Source organism: Electrona antarctica (genome assembly GCF_951216825.1).
Source record: "Electrona antarctica genome assembly, chromosome: 15".
In the NCBI taxonomy this organism is placed as follows: Eukaryota; Metazoa; Chordata; class Actinopteri; order Myctophiformes; family Myctophidae; genus Electrona; species Electrona antarctica.
The window spans coordinates 36,841,639-36,864,122 of record NC_136796.1 but is presented as its reverse complement, the minus strand read 5'-3'; the positions used below and the strand labels follow the sequence as shown (position 1 = coordinate 36,864,122).

Genomic DNA, 22,484 nt, shown 5'->3' with positions numbered 1-22,484 from the left:
AAGTACAAAAGTATTGGTTTCAAAATATACTAAAAAGTACAAATGTAAAAGTGCTAATTATGCAGAATGTCCCATTTAAAGTTTGTATAATAATCTTTGAAAATTGCAGATCTACAAGCTCACAATGCTTGTGGGCATTGTTGCGATGCTTGCAAAGCTGTGAGCTTGTAGATCTGCTATTTTCAAATGGCCGAAATGTACTGTATGGGCTGAAGTGGTTAATGTATGTTTTGTTTTTGTAATAATCAAAATCTTAGTATGAACTAAAGTTTCTAATAAATGTAGTGGAGTAAAAGTACAATATTTGGATCTGAGATGTAGTGGAGTACAAATTGGAATTACTCAAGAAAGGTACAAATACCTCAGATTTGTACTTAAGTTAAGTACAGTACTTAAGTAAACTTAAGTAAACATACTTAGTTACTTTCCACCACTGCATATCATTGTGACTTGGCTGCAACTACACAAAACAACCCAAAACCAACCAAATATTTTCCAATTGAAGTGACAGCATGTATTGTATCCATTCTTACATTTGTGAACAGCTCCTACTGTTTCAGTCGACAGCGACTGTGCAAAATAGCGACACCACCAGCCCCAAAAAAGATTGAATTGATTGAATTGAAGTATTTATTAACAGTTTGCAGAATTTACAGTACATTTCAAGCACAACTCAATACAAAAACTGTTAACAGTGAGTGGACGACCCAATAAAGCACTACACTTGTTTACAAGAGGGTCAACTTGTTCAAGTCATCATAACATTTAGAGACGTACAAATATGCACTTCTATAGCCAAAGAACAGGAAATCATCATAAAGGAGGTAAAAAGGAAAAAGAAAACATACACAGTGCGTTTGAAATAAGCAGTTATTTAAAATGTATTCAATTAGACCAGTGTTTTTCAACCCTTTTTTAAATTAATAAGGCCCATTATTTATTGGACATTTGAGCCACGGACCACCAGGTGGTCCTGCCTCTCAGAACCAACATTTTGTAGGCTACATGCTGTATTGATGCTGGTACGATAGGAGATAACCTAATCAAAATAATAACTTTCCTACATTCTCGAATTGTGTAGACTTCTTTTAAATTAAAGTAATGTATTGTTTTAACAATAATTTAACTCTTGAGAATTACACTATATAAGGGTCTATTTGGTTACCAACTCTCCATCATTTAGCTGGGGACCACCTGGAACCCCCTCAAGGACCAGTGGTGGTCCCCGGACCACTGGCCTACGTTTGAAATAAGTAGTACCAGAGCAGATGGGGGCGCTAATGTTGGATGACAACCGGCAACCGCCGTAAAACAACAAAAAGAAGAAGACACACACCGGTGTGGTCACAGAATTCGATAGGTCACCAATTCCGGCACATCACTCTCTGTCGGTTCGTATGTGTGTGTGTGTGTGTTGGGGGGATGGGGCCGTGCCGAGGATGAGAAAGCTCCCGTGGTGCAATTATTATTTACTACTTGATTAAACTCCCCCCCACCAAAAAAAACTTTGTTATTATAGGGACCCCGGGGCAGCACCCCGGCTTATTTTTGTACAGAAATATATTTCGCGCACCGTATGTGTTTGGAAGACAATATCCCGGCAAGAAGAACACAGTGGAGTATCATCATCGGCACATCCACGGCACGAGTTTAAAACCGTCGAAATGTATTCCGCTCCTGGACCTGGAGGTAAGGCTTTAATTCCATTATACTTTTAGCCGCACGAGCCTTTCGCTCGACACTTAAGGTCACATTTTCAACTGAACAAAATGTGTCTTTAAAGTCGCGTCGCCACTTTTCCCCCCCAGTTCAAAAATACGTAATTGTTGTCGAGCCGAAAAGCTCGTGCGGATCAAGTGAACTAAAACCTCCCAAGTTGTGTTAGCAGCCTAGTTTGCTACTAGGCGACTTAGCTTTATAGTTAGTTACACATTCCACTCTCTTATTGACATTTCAGTACTTTTGTCATCACGTTAGGTTAGATCTGAACGTGGGCATCTTCGCACCTTTTGCTCACAGTTGAATTGTAATCGTTGCCTTGCTCAAGAACACGTCGTCCCCAACCCCAAAGTACAGCAGAAATGATGCTAGCAGATTAGCACGTCCCGGCTAGCTAGCGTTGCCACATTCCCCGACCTTGTTATTGTTGTTAGCTGTTTAGCTAGCCAATTAAGTATATTGATTTGGATAAAATTAACTGACTGAACAAACATCAGCATTTCCCCATGTAAAGAGAGTTTGAGTGAACATTGATACACATAGAAACAAGGGGCTATCAAACCTCTGATCTCCGTTCTTAGCCCCTTGTAGCTTGAAGCTTCTATCGCCAAGCCATAGTGGCCATGAAGCTAATAATCGTCCCTATTTTTTGCCATAAGAAAGTTGCTTGCTATTGAACAATGCAATCAATGTACACATATGTGTTAGAAGCGATGGTCATCAACGTTTTGCCTGGCTTCCTAGAAATGCCAATGGCCAATTTGTTGTTTTGTTTGTTTGCCCGTTTATTGTTTATGTTTAAGATTATAGAATAGGTTTTCTAGACAGGGGCCGGTTGCATGAACTTGAAGCCACTTATGTTAAGTATCTATCTATCTATCTATCTATCTATCTATCCACAATACAATATCTATCTATACACTATACAATTATGATTAATTTAAAAACGGTGGACCCTCTTGTAAACAAGTGTAATGCTTTTATGGTGTCTCACTCACAGTTAACAGTTTTTGTATTGAGTTGTGCTTGAAATGTACTGTAATTCTGCAAACTGTTAATAAATAAATAAATCAATCAATACACACATCACACTTCATCACCACTGCCATTAGCGAACCTTTAGTGGAATCTTAAGCAGAAGAACTAAGGAGGTCTTGTACATTCATTCACTAGGCGTCTGTACTTTGTCATGCAACATTATTAATAGTCCCCATTACGGGCCAGCGTTGGTTAATTGCACTCATTTGATGTCCTTGTAATTCTAGCTTTCTAATCAGCAACCCCCTGTAGGATAGAAAACCAGCTGTAGCCAGGATCTAGAATACCATAGTTGGGAATGGGAACAGCTCTCAACTCTAGGAGAGGAGAATGAGTGGCTTTAGGAGGGTCATCATACTGTGTGTGTGTGTGTGTGTGTGTGTGTGTGTGTGTGTGCAATTGATAAGACTTTAGAGAAGTCGCCCTTGGTTGTGCACGATAGTGTTTTGGGGCAGATAAGCCAGATAAGAGAGCAAGCCTTCTGGCTACGAAGCAAGGAAGTGTTCACCATGGAAACCTAAGAAGAGTCACGCAACAGCACTGGTCACCGCTTCTCCGTTGCACAAGATATTACTAAAAATTTGTTTTACATTTTGTAAAACGCATCAAGTTGTCGGTAATGAAACTGACTGTAACACGATTCTACTTTCAACGTTCTCTGTGTGCAACGGCCAAGGGAATAATATCATGTGAGATGCCATAACATGTAATTCTTGTCTTCTTTAGCTGCTGCCAGTGCCGAGATGCCTGAGAGACCCCTTTCCTCTGGGTCAATAGGCTCTGGTAAGATTCTTCTCCTTAGTGCTTTTAACCACATGAACGATTGAACCCTGGGGACCTCCGGTTGATAAATGTCAAATGGTCCACGGACGGTTATTGACAACAAAATGCATTATATAGCCACTCGGCTTACATTTCTACCATTTGTCATAATAAAATAAAGACCTTATTTATTATGGTATTTATTATGGTTATTATGGTAGTTTTAGAATTGCACTGTCGTGTGTCCACCGTCCAAGCTGACGGTTGAATACATTTTGGATGGTCGCCTAACTAAATAGCCAAAAAAAAACATTCAATAGTCAGTAATTAGTGGGCTTTATCGGTGTTGGGGTATTTGAGTTCACAGGGCTGTAGGACCAAGATAGCATGCCTTAGGGAGTGTGCTTTTTGGGTACCACCATGACTACAGTACATTGAGCGTTGACTACAATTGGCCAGTTAACTTACAATCTGACACAGAGCTACTTTTTTTTTACTCATAGATTATTCTCATAAATGTGTGGTGTTTTTTTGTTTTGTTTTTCCCTGTAAGTAACAGTTGATTTCAAAGGTGTCATCTAGTGTTCATTAGAATAGAATTATTCATGCTTAAATGTACTGACCAATGATTCATGTTCAGGACGGGTATAAGAGAGGGAGGCACTCATTCTACGTTAAACCTATCTTCAATAACTGAGTTCTGATGACAAGTGCCAACATGAACAAAAATGGTTCCTGGTTCATTAATGTCTAATGCTTAATTTATAAATCGTTGCGCACTGGTGTCACACGCCAAAAAATAGCTTTTCTACAAGCTCACAACCCGCTTTGTGAGCTTGTAGATTGGCTATTTTCGGCTTGCGACACAAGTGTACACAGTCGAGGGAGTATGATCCAGGCTTACTGCATTTGAGATGAGCCCTTGGGAATTTACAACGGCCGCTCCTGTATAACGTCACAATATTCATTTAATTTAATTGTCGCTGCTTTCCATCTCTTGACCCCTCCGATTCAGATCCCCCTTCACCCCCAGTGCCCGAGTATGTCTTCAAGCCCCCGTCGCGGCCAGACTTTGGCACCATGGGCAGGACAATCAAGCTGCAGGCCAACTTCTTTGAGATGGAAATCCCCAAACTGGAGGTGTACCATTATGACATTGACATCAAGCCGGAGAAATGCCCAAGGAGGGTCAATCGGTGAGCATGAAATGGATTCTCTTTCTCTATATGCAAATTTCATACTGATGATGTTTCTATTCTTATATTATACTCGCAGGTCCATTGCTTATGGGGTGGCCGTAGCTGCATGGGTAGAGAGGCCATCTGACAATTGGAAGGTTGCTAGTTGAACCTCGGCTCACCCAGTCTACATGTCTATAGTGACCCTGAGCACTTTAAAGCTCCTCATCTGAGCCATCTTGACCAGCTTTTACCGCTGGGTAAAGCTGGGCAAAGCAGTAAAAGAAATGTACCCACCTTCAGTGACCATACAATACTCTCTTTTCATTATTGTTGTGTAAATGTACGTATTTGTCCAGCAAATTGATTTTAATGAGTGATTCTTCTTTTCTTTTTTTTAACACCTGGTTCCCCGATCAGTAGTTTTCAGTTGGCAGTGATTTCCTGGACATTGTGGTGAATTGTCTTTCTTTCTTCTTTCAGTGAAATCGTTGAGCACATGGTCCAGCACTTTAAAACACAGATCTTTGGAGATCGAAAGCCAGTGTACGACGGGAGGAAGAATCTCTACACAGCCATGCCATTACCTATAGGCAGAGAGAAAGTACGTCCTCTCCTTTCTGACAGCCAGTCAAGAGTATGGTATCGGTTTGTGGGGGGAGAACAACTTTGCATCAGAAACCCATTAAGACGTGTCACCTTAGCTTTTAAACACTTTAACCATTATTTTGAAAAATAGCAGATCTTTTAAAGAAGACATTTATAGAATGAGAATCTGAAGAAAATGTCTTCTAATTTTCATAAAATCCTATGATTCTCTATCAGTGGTTCTCGAACCACTGTCTAGTACCCCCAGCATTTTCTGTATTTGGCCACCAACCCCCATCTGAAAACATGTTGTTCCAGGGAAGCAAAGATATGAGTTAAAAATGTTCACTGTGAAAAAATATATATTCAAAAATGCACACATTTTCACGATTAAAAAAAAAATAGCAGATCTACACGCTCATAGCGCGGCACTCGGTGCCGCGCCATGAGTTTGTAGATCTGCTATTTTTCAACAGATAAAGTTTTAAATTATGGGTTAAGGGCCAACATCATTTTCTCCTCCTCTTGTCTCATCTGCGCAGGTGGAGCTCGAGGTTACCATTCCCGGCGAAGGAAAGGACCGCAGCTTCAAAGTGGCCATAAAGTGGGTGTCTTGCGTCAGCCTGCAAGCTCTGCACGAGGCCCTTTCAGGACGGCTACCCAACATCCCCTTTGAGACCATCCAGGCCCTGGACGTAGTCATGAGACATTTGCCCTCTATGAGGTCAGCCATTATTGCTAATTGTCTACGGTCGACTCGATTTTCCGTGGTTTATTTATAATTCTTCAACCAATGAAAAGCATATTGTTACTTCAAGTTGTTGTGCTGTCATGTAATGCTTGCAATATGCTAGATACCTTCGGCCATCCCCGTTACCCATTTAACTCATATTCTGCTAAAAACGACATTGAACGACATTTAGAATAAGTCCCAGATCGCCTAGGACGACATTGAACGAGTCTTATTATTAGTTTATAATGCAATGGTCACCAAATCAGCTGGTGGCTCTTCAAACTAAGGGCTTACGGCTAAAAAGCATGGTGTGAGTAAACTTTAACTTGAACGTGTCATAAATACACAGTTTAGATATCCTTGATGTGATGAATGTTAACAAAGGAGTGATGATATATCCAGGGTCAAGACTGCTCATCGTGGCTGCGTGGCATGGAAATTGTAAAATAAATAAATTGAATACTATATACCGTATTGTCCAGAATATAAGACGACTCTGATTATAAGACGACCCCCATTTTTCAAGACTCATTTGTGGAAAAATAACATTGAATGTCAAATAGTCTAGTCCCTGACTCCCTGTTTTCCTACCTTCCTTTCTCTGAACCTGTCCATGTTTTCATCCTTTCTGTTCTTATAATGAACTGTTAATTGCTTTTGCGTCCTCCACCATTGTCTGTCACAGGTACACCCCAGTGGGTCGCTCTTTCTTCACGCCCTCAGAAGGCTGTTCCAACCCACTTGGCGGCGGCAGGGAGGTGTGGTTTGGCTTCCATCAGTCCGTCAGGCCTTCCCTTTGGAAAATGATGCTGAACATTGATGGTAGGCTTCATACAGCACTAATGTGCTAATGTGTAGTTTGTAAGAGACACAAGGCCGGGAGGTGAGCTCCGCAGAGAGGGCAGCAGTATAGCTGCCTCTTGTTGGCCGTGCGGTCTGGCTGCTGTGTTGTTGTCAGACCTGCTGCTCTGCTCTCTCTCCTCTCACACCCGTTCTCAACAATAAAACAAATACTGTCTAAAAGAAATACAAACCTATACTAGGCTACACAAATAAACTGCACGTTCACATAGGAAACTAAACACAAGAATCTGTTCCCAACGAACCGCGACCCCCTCTTTTAACGAGCCGCGTTTTCTCTCTCTCTCTCACACACACACACACACACACACCACGCAGTAGCGTATGTCCAAATTACGGAAAATCTCTCATGCACACACACACACACACACTCATGCACACACACACAGCTGGATCTTGACATGAAAAGGTCAGTGAATACCTGCATTGATTTTGAGTAGCTTTTGACCAGCTGCGGCCTTAAGCTTGTGGCACCGTTCATGGAAGCTATTTCACTCCTCAGTCTAATCGCTGTGATCTTGGGTTGCAGTTTCGGCCACTGCGTTCTACAAGGCCCAGCCTGTAATTGAGTTCATGTGTGAGGTCTTGGATTTCAAAAGCATTGAAGAACAACAGAAGCCCTTAACGGACTCCCAGCGAGTGAAGTTTACCAAGGAAATCAAAGGTTGGTCATTCAAGTTGTTGCAATTAGAATGTTTTTTGTTTTTGTTTTTTAGCTGGTCTGCTTTTCCCAGCATAATATTGGTCTTTTACATGATTGTAATTAACGTGACTGTCAGACATTAATTCTCGAAGACTGGTGTAGTAGTGGTTGAGTAACAAATAGACTTTCTTTTGTTCTTTTTATGCTCTTGCAACAGAGAAATGTTATTTAAAATAAAATGCGGCAATGCATATATTACATGAATTATATGCATATGGGAAACAGAAGGTCCCAGGTTCACGTCCTGGCCCCAGCCTTACGTGTCCCTGAGCAAGACACTGAATTCCCAAATGCTCCCTGAGGCACTGGGTGGGTTAAATGCTTAAATCTTACTGTATGTGAAAATATACAGTGACAATTACTGAAGGTACAGAGCAAATAAAAACATTTTTAACTCCACAAACTGGATACGTCACATCATGCTAGGGTAGTTCGATTGGGGCAGGGTTGTGTTTTAACCACTTTGCCTATGCCACGGTCCAGGACTGAAGGTGGAGATCACCCACTGTGGACAGATGAAGAGGAAATATAGAGTGTGCAACGTGACCAGGAGACCAGCCAGCCACCAGACGTAAGAATGCTCAGCCATTGTTCATGTATTAACCATCGTAAGCTGTGCAGTTATACAGCTGTCTGGTGTTGAATACATTGTGGTTATTATTATTTGTTGTGGTGCCATGGTACGTGTTACAAGGTTGGACCCCATGTGTCCTAACTTCCTCCACCTTCAATTCTTATACATGTTTTTTTAAGGGCTTTTTGCCTTTATTGATAGTTGTACAGTAGGTAGACAGGAAAGGAGGAGAGAGATGGGGGGGGGGGGGGGGGAGACACACAGTAAAGTTCGTAGGGATCGGTACTCAGTCACTTCCTCACATTTTGGTGTAGTTTGTATTTGTTGATGAAATTGTCAATATATTTAGTTTTAGTCATAGCTTAGTTTCCATTTAGTTTTCCTCAGTGAAAAAAAGGTAGTCGACGAACATTTTTTGTCATAGCATTAGTCGACGAAATCAACACTGCTTGGTGGAGCAAATGGGAAGTTGCTGTATTATTATTTTTTTAGCTCACATATTTTTCTTTGTTGTGTTTTTTTCCCCCAGGTTCCCCCTGCAGCAAGAGAATGGCCAAACCATTGAATGCACTGTAGCGCAGTACTTTAAAGACAAGTACAAGCTGATCCTGCGGTACCCCCACCTCCCCTGTCTTCAGGTCGGACAGGAACAGAAGCACACCTACCTGCCTCTAGAGGTAAAGCATCTATTCGGCACAATCCCTCATCTTTTTTTTCCATATTATGTTGAGCATAGAATGTCTTGGTCCCGCCCCCTTTCAGAAAGACGAGCGGCCCGGAAGAGAATTTCCCATTCATTTCCCCCCCCATACGTTTCAGAAAGTATTTATTTAAAGACCTTTAAGCCTCAGACAAAGCCAACTCGGCCCCTGACAAATCATGACAATAAACACATTTCTTTGGGCTGAACTACTAAGAAAAACTCAAAAACAAAAAAAGTGTTGTACCTTGCCCTTTTTTCTTCTTTCTAATTATTTGTTTGGCCCCAAACATGTTTATTTATTTATTGTCATGATTTGTCAGGAGCCGAGTTGGCTTTGTCCGAGGCTTAAAAGTCTTTAAATAAATACTTTTTGAAACGTCTATGGGAAAAATGAATGGGAAATTCTCTTCTGGGCCATGAAAGGGGGTGGGACTGCAATGCTCTATAGAAATATAATATAATCACAACCGATTATTTTTAAGTGGTGCAACCACTTCCTTAAGTGACTATGTGTGTGGCTGGGTGGGTGCGTCTGAGCACGAAAACAGCATGGTTGTTTTTCACCACCTGTGCGCAACCTAACACACACACACGCACATATTAACTGTATATATGGTGATTTGGGTGTGCCAGTACAGTACAGTGACGGTACAGTAGATTGTACAGTAGAGGGACACGGTAACTCTGTCATTTCTCAACCGTTTCGGACGCGGGGCGGCTCGCCGGAATCGGGCCGGCACCCTGGGTGCGTTCCTGTGGGTCTGGAACCCCCACACGGAGTTGCACCACTTACTTCACACGGGTGTGATTATTTTGGTGTTATATCCCGTTTAACAGTTTAGAGGCCCCAGACGGAGATCACAGTCAAGTTCAAGTTCATGGTCAAGTGCCCCAGACGGAGATTGATAATCGGGACGGAGATTAATGATATCAAAACCGATCGCATCGCTCCACAGCCTAGGAGCGCTTGTTGCCCAATCCTCGGTGTTGCACAACAGTGACACGTCATCGAAAATGTTCCCTGCCTGTTTAGCGGACGAAAACGAAAATCTTAAAACGTTCATAACTCGCGATCTAAATCATCCCGTCTAATTCTGAAAAAAGATCCTGTGTTAGACGGTGCTCCGTTGTCCAGTCGCTAGTCGCGATAGATTTATTCTTACCTCCCGTTGTTGTCGATCGACTCTAGAGTGGTGTGGCTATTGTTAGCTGCTACACAGACATTCACAACAACTTCCGGTAAAAGTGGTTCGGGCGCTATAAATGATGGGCCCATTTTATTAATGGATTAAATAGGTCTGGGCCCTCAAGGTGTTAACATACACTTTATTTCTATATTTGTTGTATTGTACTGTGCATAAGGTATATCGTCTCAAGTACTATGTGTTACGTGTAAATATATTTTGTGGAAAGAAAGACCCCTTGGGTGTACGGCTGTACAGCTTGTAAATATGCAAAGATAAACCCAACGGCTGCGCCAAGTTTCTAAATAATCTGAAACCCTCAAACGTTCTTTCCTTCCTTGCTCTCCTTACCTCCCCTGCCCCCGCTTCCTTCTTGTTTTTTCTTGGGGGGGGGGGGGGGGGGGGGGGAAATGATTTGATAAAAACTAATTTCACCACTTTTGTACTGTAAAACTGATGTGTCAACAAAGTTGATTCTGATCTTGTTCGGAAAAAGATCATGGCTGATAGCATTTCTTAAATGTGACCGTGCTGTGTGTTTCCATCCCAGGTGTGTAACATAGTGGCGGGGCAGCGCTGCATCAAGAAACTGACAGACAATCAGACCTCCACTATGATCCGTGCCACAGCCAGATCGGCACCCGACCGGCAGGACGAAATCAGCAAACTGGTGTGTAGCCTTGCCATTACCCTGTCTCAGTCCGAGACGTTTACCATGAATTTGAGGTAGGCGCCGGTGCCCGTTGGGCACTGGCGCCTACCTGGAACGATGCAAGTTGGAAATGCACCCAGTCATTATGTCTGTCTCATTTTTGCCCATATATGGAGTTATTTGTCAGGCATGCCCAAATATGGAGGTGTGTGTGTGTGTGTGTGTGTGTGTGTGTGTGTGTGTGTGTGTGTGTGTGTGTGTGTGTGTGTGTGTGTGTGTGTGTGTGTGTGTGTGTGTGTGTGTGTGTGTGTGTGTGTGTGTGTGTGTGTGTGTGTGTGTGTGTGTGTGTGTGTGTGTGTGTGTGTGTGTGTGTGTGTGTGTGTGTGTGTGTGTGTGTGTGTGTGTGTGTGTGTGTGTGTCACCAAAGTAGACCAATCACAACAAACTACTGCTCAGATGACAGTGCTACACCAATCACAGTCTTCCAAAAAAGGGTGGGCGATGGCTGATTTACACCTGGCCCTAATTAGTCTCTGAGCACTACACACCTGTTGTTCATAGCTGTGCACACAAGCCATCCTTTCACACAGACACACACTCTCTCTCTCTCAGAAAGAGCCTTTGTCATTTTTAGAGCACTGTCGGTGATTAGCGCAATCCATACATAGAAAACGTGTCATTCCAGTATTAAAAAAAAACTTGAAAAAAATGATTACATCGGATACTGCAGAAAACCACACGGAAGTTGAGCTGCACCATCAGTCCAGCCCAGCAGTAATGGAGCTTTTATCTTTTGTCTGTCGCGTCTCCCAGATGAGAAGTGCCAACTTTAACACGGACCCTTACGTCCGGGAGTTTGGAGTGATGGTGAGGGACGAGATGACGGAGGTGAACGGCCGCGTCCTCCAGGCACCTTCCATTCTCTACGGAGGCAGGGTAAGTACTGTATGTTTAACTGTTTTTTACACATTTTAGTTTTAGTCATAGTCTTTTGAATACAATTGAATTTAGTTTGAGTCATATTTTAGTCATCTGAAATGTCTTAGTGTTAGTCCAGTTTTAGTCGACTAAATATCCGATTTTGGTAGACTACATCTACAGTTTTAGTCGGCTAAAATGTGTTTTGGAGTCTGGATGGTGTCATAATGGCTGATTTTAAACTTGGTTGCATGCTGAAAATGGAACATCTACAAGCTCACAATGCGACATGTTGTGAGCTTGTATATCTGCCATTTTCAGCATGCAACCAAGTGTAAAATGACTTTTAGTTCTACTGGATCTATTCTCCACTCGTCCTTCCCTAACATTTAATCTAGTTTTTATTTGACGAAATTGTCAGTATAGTTTGTCTTAGTTTGAGTCATCGTAGCTTAGCTTTTATTTAGTTTTCCTCAATGAAAAAAATTATGCATTTTACGTCATAGTTTTAGTCGACAAAATCAACATTACGCTTGGATACCTTGAATGCAGACCTAGTCTAATTTAATCTCAGTGTTGAAGGGCTAGAAGTCCTTATCAGCCATTTGAAACTGCCATCTAAAAGTAAATTTGTAGCAACTTATTCTACTGTTTTATTTTTCAATGTAACCGTTTTGAAGTGGCACAAAAACGATGTTTGTCTCATGAATCCTTGGTTAAAGCCTTTGGTTTTATGATGTTTACACAAGCAGAACAAAGCAATAGCCACGCCAATCCAGGGAGTGTGGGACATGAGGAACAAGCAGTTCCACACAGGCATTGAGATCAAAGTGTGGGCCATCGCTTGCTTTGCCCCGCAGAGACAGTGTACCGAACTCCTGCTCAAGTAAGTGTTGCCTCTGTTCACAACATGTGCCATTACGTCCACTGTTTTTAAAATGAGTCGTTTGTATTGATATGGAGATAAATTCCACAGTGCTTTGAATAAATAGGTTGTGAATGTAATATTTTAACTCAATGGTCGCCAAGGACTTATTTAACTTCTTTTTCATGATGTCCTGGAGCGCCAAGGACGTGTTTTTCGTGTTTTATAACATGGTAAAAAAGAAAAAAATGGTTTAGTTTTTTTTTAGACTTTTTTTTTTGAAAAAAATAAAAATATATATAAAATTATATATATATATGGTTCTGGTCTGGGACTTTTGGCGCCCCCTGGTGGCGGTGAACATGCAATCCTTTCATGTCCTACCCTGGGACATGAACCTGGCACCAAGCAGGCATGCTAAACGGACAGCTTGTTTGAGCAGAGGCTAAATTGCATTTTGACTTTGTTAACATTTTTACCTGTGAAGTAAAATCTCCAAAATTGAATGGGATTTCTATGATGACTTTCAACCTGGTGTCCCTATTTTTCTAACCTGGTGTCATTATATTTTCAGGGTGGGGGGAAAGGTGAATTGTTAACATTTATCACAGACTTTACACACATTTTCTCTTTGTGTGTCCCCCCCCCCCCCCAGCCTATGCATAGTGATTCACAGTGGCACCAGTGTTTTTGGCAGCAAATTTCTATTTTAGTCTCTTGAATAGTTTTAATTTAGTTTTAGTCACATTTTAGTCACCTGGAATGTATTAGTGTTAGACGTTAGTCTAGTTTTAGTCGACTAAATGTCATAAGATTTTAGTCGACTAAATCTACAGGTGACTAAAATGTATTTTGTCGGGCCTTGGTCACAACGCGTTGTGAGCTTGTAGATTGCTATTTCCAGCATGCAACCAAGTGTAAAATGACTTGTCTTTTACTTATACTGGATCTCTTGTCCACTAGTCCCTACCTAACATTTTACTCTAGTTTTTATCGGTTGACGAAATTGTCAACCTATTTAGTTCGTCATAGCTTAGTTTTCATTTAGTTTCCATGTAGTTTTTGTCAGTGAAAAAAGGTCGGCTAACATTTGTCGTCTTGGTTTTAGTCGACGAAAACAACACAGAGTGGCACGTGTTCTGCCATGTCCGCATCAAAGATAATGATTTTAATTTCTCCGAATTTCACCTAAAAGAGCGTTCACAGACCAGCTGAGGAAGATCTCTAGGGACGCAGGGATGCCCATCCAGGGCCAGCCTTGTTTCTGCAAGTACGCCCAGGGAGCCGACAGCGTGGAGCCCATGTTCAAGCATCTGAAGTACACTTACCAGGGCCTGCAGCTGGTGGTGGTGATCCTACCTGGGAAAACACCCGTCTATGGTGAGGAACATGTCCTTATGGCTCGTACACACTGCACGATATTTCCCCCGATTATGCTGTCGGGGATCATTTGTGGCGCCTGCCGACAACTCTCGATCTGACACAAGATCGGGCTTTGATCGCCGAGGTTTTGCTCGCTGTGTGTGAAAGGGGCTGCGAGAAGATCCAGTGCCGATTTTAAAAACGCCTTCCCGGCTGATTCTGAATATCTACCGCTGTGCTTATGGTTTGGTGAGCTAACGTGCTTGTCCTCCCCTTCTTGGTGGTGTTATAGCTGAGGTGAAGCGTGTTGGGGACACGGTGCTGGGCATGGCCACCCAGTGTGTTCAGGTGAAGAATGTTCAGAAGACCACTCCTCAGACCCTCTCCAACCTCTGCCTGAAGATCAACGTCAAGCTGGGTGGAGTCAACAACATCCTCCTCCCGCAGGGCAGGTCAGTGTGACTCCCAGTGTTGATTTGATTTTAGTTTTATGTAGTCAGTCTTTTGATAAAATTGTATTTAGTTTTAGTCATATTTTAGTCGCCTGAAATGTTGGTCTAGTTTTAGTTGACAAAAAATATGATTTATAGTCTACTAAATCTACTGCTTTTACAGTACCAATTTTACACTTGGTTGCATGCTGAAAATGGCCGATCTACAAGCTCACAACACGCTGCGAGGCATTGTGAGCTTGAAGATCTGCTATTTTCAGCAAGCAACACACGACCACAACCAAACATGATATGCTCTTGTCCACTAGTCCCTCCCTAACATTTTAGTCTAGTTTTTATTTGTTGACAATTGTCTATATTTAGTCATAGTTTTAGTCATCCTAGGTTAGTTTTTATTTCGTAGATCTGCTATTTTCTGTCATTCGTTATTTTCAGATGAAAGAGTATTTGAAGTGATCAAACTAGCAATAGAATACTTAACCCATTTAAACCAGGGAAGCATCTGCGTCATTATTATTATTCAACAATAGCAGATCTACAAGCTCACAGCTTGTAGAGCTTGTATATGTGCTTATTTTTGAAAAATCTTAAAGGTGTTTGAAAACACAAACACAACTCTTCTCTTTTGGAGGTCCCTAAAACATCATAACATTTTCAGTCTTGAGATTTTATTTAGCGTTATTCCATGCATTACTCATTACTCAGTGCAAAGGTGATAGATTGCACATTTATCCTAACTTATATCTTCATGCCTATATGCAGGGCCTGAAATTAATTGTTCCAAAATGGGCTCAGAATCTCCTCTTGTAAGTGGGCTTGACAACACTTCTGTTTTTCCTGTGTGTGTATGTGCTGATGTGTTGTGATCCTGGTTCCCTCTTTGCTCCCCAGGCCTCTGGTGTTCCAGCAGCCTGTTATCTTCCTGGGAGCAGATGTGACTCACCCCCCAGCAGGAGATGGGAAGAAGCCCTCCATCGCTGCTGTAAGTACAATTGTACAGCAGCGGCAGCACTAAGAAAGAAAGGAGGGATGGGATTAGTCATGTACACACTTTTTTTTCTATACGCCTATGCAAACGGACAATGAAGGAATGCTTGATGTAATGCTTAAAATGCTTCTCAAATATGGGAAAAGCTTATCACGTAAGTATTAAGGTGAGGGTCAGTGAAAAGGTTAGAATGTATAGATACTGACTCGTTCAAATGTATCAAAACGTACCAAAAAGAATCTATTCTTAAATCTCTTCTCCGTTTCCCCACTGTCTTCCAAGGCAAAAAGTCTTCTGAAAGAATATATATTCAAAGATTTGTGCCGTATTTTCACGATTTTTCAAAAATAGCTAAAGTATAACATAATGCTTAGTTAAAACACAAAGGGGTTCCCGTCTAGACTGGGTTAATGCAGAGCAATCCATCATAGGATGCACTGTGATATAAATGACATGCTTCCCCATCGCTCCCAGCAAGGAACAGATGTTCATTTCTTCCTAGGCGTTTTCCTACCAGCTGTAGCGAACAGTGTTGATTTTGACAGCAAATTTAGATTTTAGTTTTATTCATACTGATAAGTCTCTTCAATAGCTTTCATTTAGTTTTAGTCACCTGGAATGTTTTAGTCTTAGTCTAGCTTTAGTCGACTAAATATACGATTTTAGTCGACCAAATCTACAGTTGATTTAGTCGACTAAAATGTATTTTGGCGGGCCTTGATGCCGTCATAATGACTGATTTTATAATTGCTGAAAATAGCTCGAACTACGCGACTTGTTGTGAGTTTGTAGATCTGCTTGCAATCAGCATGCAACCAAGTGTCAATTGACTTGTGTCTTTTACTTATACTGGATATCTTGTCACTTGTCCCTCCTAAAATTTTAGTCTGGTTTTTAATTTATTGACCAAATTGTCAATATATTTAGTCATCGTTTTCTTCATCATAGCTTAGTTTTCATTTAGTTTCCATTAAGTTTTTGTCGGTGAAAAAACGGTAGTCGACGGACATTTTTTGTCATAGTATTGGTCGACGAAATCTCCTCTTCTCCTCTCCTCTCCTCTCCTCCAGGTGGTGGGGAGCATGGACGCCCACCCCAGCCGCTACTGTGCCACGGTGCGCGTGCAGCAGCACCGGCAGGACATCATCCAGGACCTGGCCACCATGGTGCGCGAGCTGCTCATCCAGTTCTACAAGTCCACCCGCTTCAAGCCCACGCGCATCATCTACTATCGTGATGGCATATCCGAGGGCCAGTTCAACCAGGTCAGAGATGTGCGTAACTGCAGGAGCTTTTTTTTACCATTGGGGTTTGGTTTGTTTTTGCTGTGGGAACGTATTTGCAAAACTGTTACTTGTTTCTCTGCCTGTAGTTTTACTTCATCAGAGGTGAAGTAGGGAGGTACTAGGGAGGTGGTCTCCCTAGTACATAGCGTGGAGAGGAGACAGTTTGACCCTGGGGTCGAGTAGCACACTGACTGGTCGACAGTGTCAAAGTTATTTGAAGCAGACAGAACACCAGATTGGACACTTGACGCAACGTCATCTCTATTGTAGTTGGAACATTGTTGCGATTACCCACCCCTCTCCACTGGGCGAGGGCGTCAACAGAGATGCTTCTAAAAGTTGAAGCTTTCGTTTTGGGATATCTTAACTGTGCCATTTTTAAGGGTCACTGTCGAACCGACCCATGCAACATTCTGTGTCTAGACTAGTATAACAATGCCTCCCTCTGGAGTGGTACAACAGGTTACCAACTATTCTAAGGATATCACAAATGTTAGGTAAACAAACACAAAAATGATGATCTCAATTAGATAAGTTGTCCGAGCCTACATATTGGAGAAACGAGTATCGCTGTTGGCAAAATGACAGGGAAGATGTTGCTATGCTATTTATTCAAGATTCCAATTTCCATCACAATTGATCACATATTCTCTTTAGATGTGACGTAAGGTCCCTGCACACTGCTGCGTTTTTCGGATTTGTCTGTTTTCCGAAAACCGCTTCCAGTGTGCATCCACCTTTATGACATTGTGAATCCGTGTCGGTCTGTCCAGGTCCTTCAGCATGAGTTGCTGGCGATCCGTGAAGCCTGCATCAAGCTTGAGAAGGACTACCAGCCTGGCATCACCTTTGTGGTCGTCCAGAAGAGACATCACACCAGATTGTTCTGCATGGACAGGAATGAGAGGGTGTGTATCATTAAGTTTCCTTTATCCCATTGAGACTTTAACCCATTCAGACCCAAGTTCGATTCTACAAATGGCTTCTAAATCATGACTGTTTTCTGAAAAGCCTCTGGGGTTTTCAAACAATTTCATGTGGAGGACCCCAAAAATTATATGTAATCGGCTGCCGACCCCCACCTGAAAATATGTTGTTCCAGGGAACCACCCAGAAGCAAAGATTTGAATATATATATACTCTTTTCACAGCAAACGTTTTTAACTCAAAGATTTCCCGACTTTTCAAAAAGACCTACAAGTTCGTAGCGCGGCACTCGGTCCCGCGCTATGAGATTGTAGCTCTGCTATTTTTCAACCGCTAAAGTTCTAAATAATGGTGGTTCAAAGCTATAAGGTGACACAGATGCGTCCTCAGGTCTAAATGGGTTTAAGTGGTATATTATTCATGTTTGTTATTTAACTAACATAGTAGAACATAGTATAATCTTTCTTGGGCTGAAGTATCTTTCCTAATGGCTTGTTTGTGTAGGTTGGCAAGAGTGGCAACATCCCTGCTGGTACCACAGTGGATACAAAAATCACTCACCCATCCGAGTTTGACTTCTACCTTTGCAGTCACGCAGGCATACAGGTAAGAATCGCATTGGCAACAGTTAAAACTGGGTTTTATAGTGCTATGAGCGAATCGGGACAAATTCTTCTTAGTTTGCATTTTCAGGCAAAGACCTATTGATGTATTTGCATTTCAAATCGGAGTGGAGACAAAAAAAGTACTTTCCCATCAGTGTTGATTTCGTCTACTAATACTATGACAAAAGATGTTCGTCGACTACCTTTTTTTCACTGACGAAAACAAAATAAACTAAGCTATGATGACTAAGACTAAATTTCGTCAACACATAAACTAGACAAAAATGTTACACCAGGGCTCCACCGGGCGCATCAGCGTCGCGTCTCCGTCACCGTCAGGGAATGTTCCCTTTTTAATCAATGAAGGGTGGCTCCACAGCCCGCGTTGACGGAGACGCGACGCGTGCATTAAAATTGAACCGGTGCGTTTTTTGACGCACGCGACGGAGACGCAACGCGTCCGGTGGAGCCCGGCCGTTAGGAAGTGACTATTGGACAAGAGATCCAGTAGAAGCCTTTTTTGCTTGCATGCTGAAAATAGCAAGCTCACGAGTCACAACGCGTCGCACCTTGACACGTTGTGAGCTTGTAGAGCGTCTATTTTCAGCAAGTGTAAAATCAGTCATTACGACGGCATCAAGGCCCACAATCGTATGATATTTAGTGGACTAAAACTAGACAAAAACACCTAAGACATTTCAGGTGACTAGACTGACTAAAACTGACAAAATTAACCCTGTTTCCCATCACCCCTTGAAGGGTACCAGCAGGCCATCCCACTACCACGTCCTCTGGGACGACAACCATTTCACGTCAGACGAGCTGCAGGTGCTCACCTACCAGTTGTGCCACACGTACGTGCGCTGCACCCGTTCGGTGTCCATCCCCGCACCGGCCTACTACGCACACCTGGTGGCATTCCGTGCTCGTTATCACCTGGTGGACAAGGAGCATGACAGGTAAGCCATACAGCCTGTCTGTCTGTCTGTCACATCGCAAGTAGAAACTTGCCGGTTTCCAAAATGTCATAACACTCCGCGTAACTGTCCCATTTCAGTGCCGAGGGCAGTCACACGTCCGGACAGAGCAACGGGCGTGACCAGCAAGCCTTGGCCAAGGCCGTTCAGATCCACCAAGACACACTGCGAACCATGTACTTTGCATGAGTAAAGCAGGTCCAGGTTTGAGGAGGTGACTCCTCCTCACCACCACCACCCCTGCCACCACCAGCCTTCACTGTCCTTAGTATCAGGTGATAACCACCATCACATTGGTCCTCACACATTATCTCTAACCTTTCCGGGTTGTCACTTCATCAATTAACATTGAAACCCACAGCACATTTTTCCCGTCTAAATGTTAAAGGCTGTAAAAATGGTAAAAGGATTCCTGAAAAATCGAGAGGGTGGGACCGGTTGGGTTTGGTTGAGTGTTTTACTTGTTAATTATTGTGCAACCTGCGGGGGACAAAGCTGTTTACAGAAGGACGACAGATGTGTACACACTGACAGAACACGTACGGTCTGTAAACCATCGAGCGGTGTCATTACATTACAGGTGGTCTGTTCACCTGCTATATTTCCTCCTCCTCTTTCTGTTGTTTTTTTTTACATTTTATTTGAGGGGGGGCCTGGTGGTCAAAGGGAGGAGAGGACATCGACAGAAGAGCAGCGCCATTACAAACCTAAACTCTATTTTTATTTTATTTTCTTCTTCCTTCTGACAAATACTATTTATCAGCCAATCAAAGCAAAGTGCACTGACCAGAATGGCTACTTTACAAATCAGGACAACAGTACTTGCTGTGAGCTCTCACGTGTTAGGGCACCGTGTGAAGGGAAGTGTCATTTGAGACAGAGATGACTGTCATTTCAATGTACCACCAATAATTAATCAGCCTGCATTCCTTGGGTGTTTTGTTTTTTCAGCCTCAGTATTTGTCCTCAGACACTGTTGACCAACACATTTTTAATGCGAAATCTGGTGACAACAAAAGTAACGGATTGTTTTTTTGTTTTGTTTTTTTTCCCCATCAGATTTGTTATACAAATTTTATACTAACTTACTTTAGGCTAGAGGAAGAGGGCTTTTAATATTGATGAGATTAAACCGAAAGCAAAATGTTTGTTTTCAGCTTCCCTGTCTAGCTAACATGAATTATGTCACATCAGTAACCTAATTCCCTTGCTGCTTAGGGGGGGAAAGAAAATCGGGACTGGCGCCCGACATTTTTATTGTACTCTGAGCCTTGTTGAAAAGGAGATGATACAAGTCATAGAAAAACTACGTAGGGGAACATTATGAAATCTCATAAGAGTTCCTCTTAATTCTAATTTTAATCATGTTTTTTATGAATATGCATGTAGATAACTTACACTTTTATTTTTTAACATTTAAGTTTGTGATTTGTTTTTCTCCATATACCTATTATTAACCCCCTAGTCCTGTTTTTATTTTGTGATTGTTTTTTTTGTTTTGTTTTTTCATTTCCACTTTTGTGTTTTCAATATAGCAGCAAAGTAGTTCTCGTTACTATGTGTTTGTCAGAGCTAGATGTCAGCCTGGCTATTCAGTACAGAATAATGAGGCCTGTAACATTTGGTTTGGTTTCAGCTTAGGGACTGGACTCAATAATGGAGAGTTTCTGTTAAATTGAACTCAGAGCACCTTCTGTCTCATCAGAAGCTTATGCAAATGACGTCGGATGGATCTTTATAGCTTAACATTGCTGGGGAATAAGGTATATTTTGAATAAGCTTTTATGGGAGGTTGAGGGTTATCATTGTAGAGGCATTTGTAAAATGACTGGCCCATATGTAGTCCAAACTAACAGACAGAATTAAATGCAAATATTGTATTGCCTTCCAACACTGTCGCTGAAGTTTTACTAATAACTAGGCATTTTGTATAGTATCATCACACCTTTTACTACTTATTACAAGTTAACCTGGCGATTGTTATAGTCTTGATTAACAGGGTGGGGGGAGTAATGTAAATCTATATTTTATAACTATGCATAATTTTTAACCAAGAGATTTAGCAGTGGGGAATCTCATGAATTTAGGTCATTTATATAGATATCTAATTAGAGATTTTTTTTAAAAAGCAGTTTAACAGTGTTTCTAACTTCTAAGTGCTTGTCAGTATCCTTATGCCTTTGTGATGGCACAGGATTTTTATGTTTGTATTGTTGTAGATATGATGGCACAAACGTTGGGTATATTCTTTTTGTTTTTGTTCTTTTAAACGATCTTTCATAGCCAAACAAGATTACAAACTTTTTTACAAGATGTACATTCAAAAGAACATTCAAAAGAAATGGAAGCACAATAAGGACATCTTTATTCTGGGTGCTAAGACGTTTTTGTTTTCACTGCAAAGCCACCGTAAACCCTTAGTCAACTGGTGCAAGAGGCTTCGGAATTAACCGTGAAAGTCCCTCAAGCGTTTTGATGATCATTTTCTCCCCCTGACTGACGACTTTTTTTGTTACCCCCCCCATTAGCTGTAAAAGTAAACTAGTAGAGATCAGACTTAACTGTGTTCGAGGGGCATTCTGAAAATCACATACTTGATGTTCTTATGTCAATATTGTTTTTTTTTTATTGGTGCTGGTCTCAAGTGTAAATTCAACAATTTGGGTGCACTTTTCATTGGAGATAGTTGGTATAATAATTCTGTAGGTGTTTTTTGTTTTGTTTTTTTTGGTCTCAATCAAAGCAAGGAGGCGTATTAACACTGGTGTAATTGTATGGAAGTGGCCGTGTGTTCTACCTCTTGTTACCTGTTTAAGTGTTATGGTAACATCAAACCGCTGGCCATTTCCTTATAATTACCCCTGCTATCTACTACAGTATCTCGTTGGCATCATTTGATCCTAGCGTTGGACACTCGATGTTTTAAAACACTTGGTATGCATGTTGGTGAACCTGCTTTCTTGAATCATGTAGTCATCCTGTTAAGTGGCATCCATTGGTATCCTCCCCCCCCCCCCCCCCATCTAGAATGTCAGTCCTCCAAACCCCCCCCCCCCCCCCCCCCCCCCCCCCCCTGTTGGGGACATTCAGCTTTGTGACCAAATTCTTGAAATAGGTTTATGTTAAGGTACCATGCGATACACATTTTATTTTAAGACTCAAATTCGGCTGTACCAACCTAATTACCCATTGGGGATAAATAAAGGTTTCATTTGTATAGCTTTCATATATATATATATATATAGCTTTGTCCCTTTTTTATTATTTATTGCCATTTGAACAGCAGTTTTTGACATCTTGCCATTGACATTCTGACGTCGTCTGCTTCAAGTGTGAATCATTGTAGTTAGTGTGGCATTATTGCATACTCGGACAGACGAGATGGTGATGGAACATGACTTATGCTACC

General features: G+C 41.8%; 1 protein-coding gene across 7 annotated transcripts; it reads left to right on the top strand.

The window, feature by feature from the left end:
• The first annotated feature begins 1,424 nt into the window (after positions 1–1,424).
• Positions 1,425–22,078, top strand: ago2 (argonaute RISC catalytic component 2). 7 transcript variants are annotated; one of them, XM_079522688.1, is made up of 20 exons: positions 1,425–1,689; positions 3,484–3,540; positions 4,535–4,715; positions 5,181–5,301; positions 5,828–6,009; positions 6,704–6,840; positions 7,409–7,543; positions 8,066–8,153; positions 8,686–8,833; positions 10,594–10,713; positions 11,509–11,631; positions 12,366–12,499; positions 13,674–13,858; positions 14,133–14,292; positions 15,184–15,274; positions 16,351–16,545; positions 17,340–17,474; positions 17,998–18,099; positions 18,858–19,057; positions 19,156–22,078. In XM_079522688.1, exons 1-20 carry the CDS (start codon positions 1,665–1,667, stop codon positions 19,262–19,264), a joined length of 2,628 nt encoding a protein of 875 aa, XP_079378814.1. In that variant the 5' UTR covers positions 1,425–1,664; the 3' UTR covers positions 19,265–22,078. The 7 variants fall into 7 exon arrangements, with proteins under 7 accessions (XP_079378814.1, XP_079378812.1, XP_079378813.1 ...); XM_079522686.1 differs by having other exon boundaries at positions 16,351–16,554; XM_079522687.1 differs by having other exon boundaries at positions 12,363–12,499.
• The last annotated feature ends 406 nt before the right edge of the window (positions 22,079–22,484 follow it).

Coding starts and splice junctions, on each gene's coding strand:
- ago2 (XM_079522682.1), top strand. CDS start 1,665: ATGTATTCCGCTCCTGGACCTGGAG. Junction 4,716..5,180: donor TGCCCAAGGAGGGTCAATCG/GTGAGCATGAAA, acceptor TTCTTCTTTCAG/TGAAATCGTTGAGCACATGG. Junction 14,293..15,183: donor ATCCTCCTCCCGCAGGGCAG/GTCAGTGTGACT, acceptor TTTGCTCCCCAG/GCCTCTGGTGTTCCAGCAGC.